This window comes from Gekko japonicus, unplaced genomic scaffold, assembly GCF_001447785.1.
Source record: "Gekko japonicus isolate JY-2015 unplaced genomic scaffold, Gekko_japonicus_V1.1 scaffold505, whole genome shotgun sequence".
Classification (NCBI taxonomy): domain Eukaryota; kingdom Metazoa; phylum Chordata; class Lepidosauria; order Squamata; family Gekkonidae; genus Gekko; species Gekko japonicus.
The window spans coordinates 702984-704380 of NW_015169788.1; the positions used below are offsets into that span (position 1 = coordinate 702984).

Below are 1397 nucleotides of genomic sequence, written 5' to 3' on the forward strand. Positions count from 1 at the left end.
TGCACCTTAGGCCACTGAGGACCCCCCCCCCCTTCCCATAAAGTGTCCTCTCAGGAACACATTTATTTATTTTTTAAACCTGTGATTAATTGTATGCCCACTGTGGCCGTTGCTAGACAGCCGCATAGTATTGCCAGCCTTCAGGTCTTGGTTTCTGTCGGAAATAGGCAGAGGGAGGGGGCCAAGGCCTTGCCCTGGCGTGTTTTAGCCTTTGAGGCAGGGCTTACAGGGGCCAGGCCCAGCAGCAGCAGCAGCAGCAGCCGCGGGCGACCTGACACCAGGCCACTTGGCATGACTCACTCCTGCCTGGCTGCTCACTGTCCTTCAGCGGCAGCCAGGGTGGCACGGTAGTTAAGAGTCTCACATTAGGGTCTGGGAGAGGCAGGTTCAAATCCCCACTCGTGCCACGGAGGCTCGCTGGGTGACCTTGGGCCAGTCACGCGTTCTCATAGGGGGATAAAATGAGGATACAATAGAGGTGAATGCTGTATATTGCTATGGGTTCCCATTGTGGGGAATGGCGGGATGTGAATGAAAAGACAGCTAATCAGTATAGCTGAAGATGGGGGACAGATACAACGGAGGTTGGTTGGTAGGTATGAAGGAGAGATGGAAGCAGGGGAAGGTGAGGACGTGGGGAGAAGGGGATGGTGTGGGGAAGGGGAAGTGAAGTGAAGTGCCCCCACAAGGCCTTGCAACTGAGCCCAGCCTCGTGGGCAGAACCGCTCAAAAGGGCCAGATTTCCCCCGGGTAGAGTCTGCTGGGGGAAGAAAAGAGGGAAGGGGGAAGACGGGGGGGGGGGGGAGGTAAAGACAGGCTGGCTGGCGGGTGGGAAGGAGAGGAGGCAGCAGCAGGGAAAGGGAGAGGCTGTAGGGGCTTCCAGGGAAGGGGAAGAGGAAATAGTGGGAGAGAGGAAAATGGGATTCCCTCTGCAAGACCTGGCAGGTCCCCCCGCTTGAGTCGGCTTAACTTCCAAGTTTAATGGCTGCTCTCTCAGTCATGCTTTGAGTCAGCAGCCTCTGGAAATGCTGGGTGGCCTGTCGGTATTTTGCTCTGAGAAGACTTGTGGTCCGTTGAAGAGGAATAACGCTGGAGGGGGGGGCCTCTCTGTGCTTCTGTCCCTCCACCCTCAGCTCACTCTCCTGCTGGTCCTGGAGGATAAGCTCCATCGACAGCTCAGCTACGACCTGCTGCCAAGTGAGTGTTGGACTCTTCCTTGCAGAGTGGCCAGGCCCCAAGAGGAATAACGCTGGAGGGGGGGGCCTCTCTGTGCTTCTGTCCCTCCACCCTCAGCTCACTCTCCTGCTGGTCCTGGAGGATAAGCTCCATCGACAGCTCAGCTACGACCTGCTGCCAAGTGAGTGTTGGACTCTTCCTTGCAGAGTGGCCAGGCCCCA

General features: G+C 57.2%; 1 protein-coding gene and 1 long non-coding RNA gene across 2 annotated transcripts in view; both read left to right on the forward strand.

Annotated features, from left to right (window-relative positions):
* Positions 1–1247, forward strand: part of NRBP2 (nuclear receptor binding protein 2) — a 24147-nt gene extending 22900 nt beyond the window's left edge. Inside the window, exon 16 of the mRNA XM_015416964.1 lies at positions 1134–1247. Within this exon, the coding sequence (XP_015272450.1) occupies positions 1134–1247 (114 nt within the window). The remainder of the gene's footprint in view (positions 1–1133) is intronic.
* Positions 1248–1281: 34 nt separating this feature from the next.
* Positions 1282–1397, forward strand: part of LOC107115304 — a 5041-nt gene continuing 4925 nt past the window's right edge. Inside the window, exon 1 of the long non-coding RNA XR_001482670.1 lies at positions 1282–1357. This is a non-coding gene — a long non-coding RNA (uncharacterized LOC107115304). The remainder of the gene's footprint in view (positions 1358–1397) is intronic.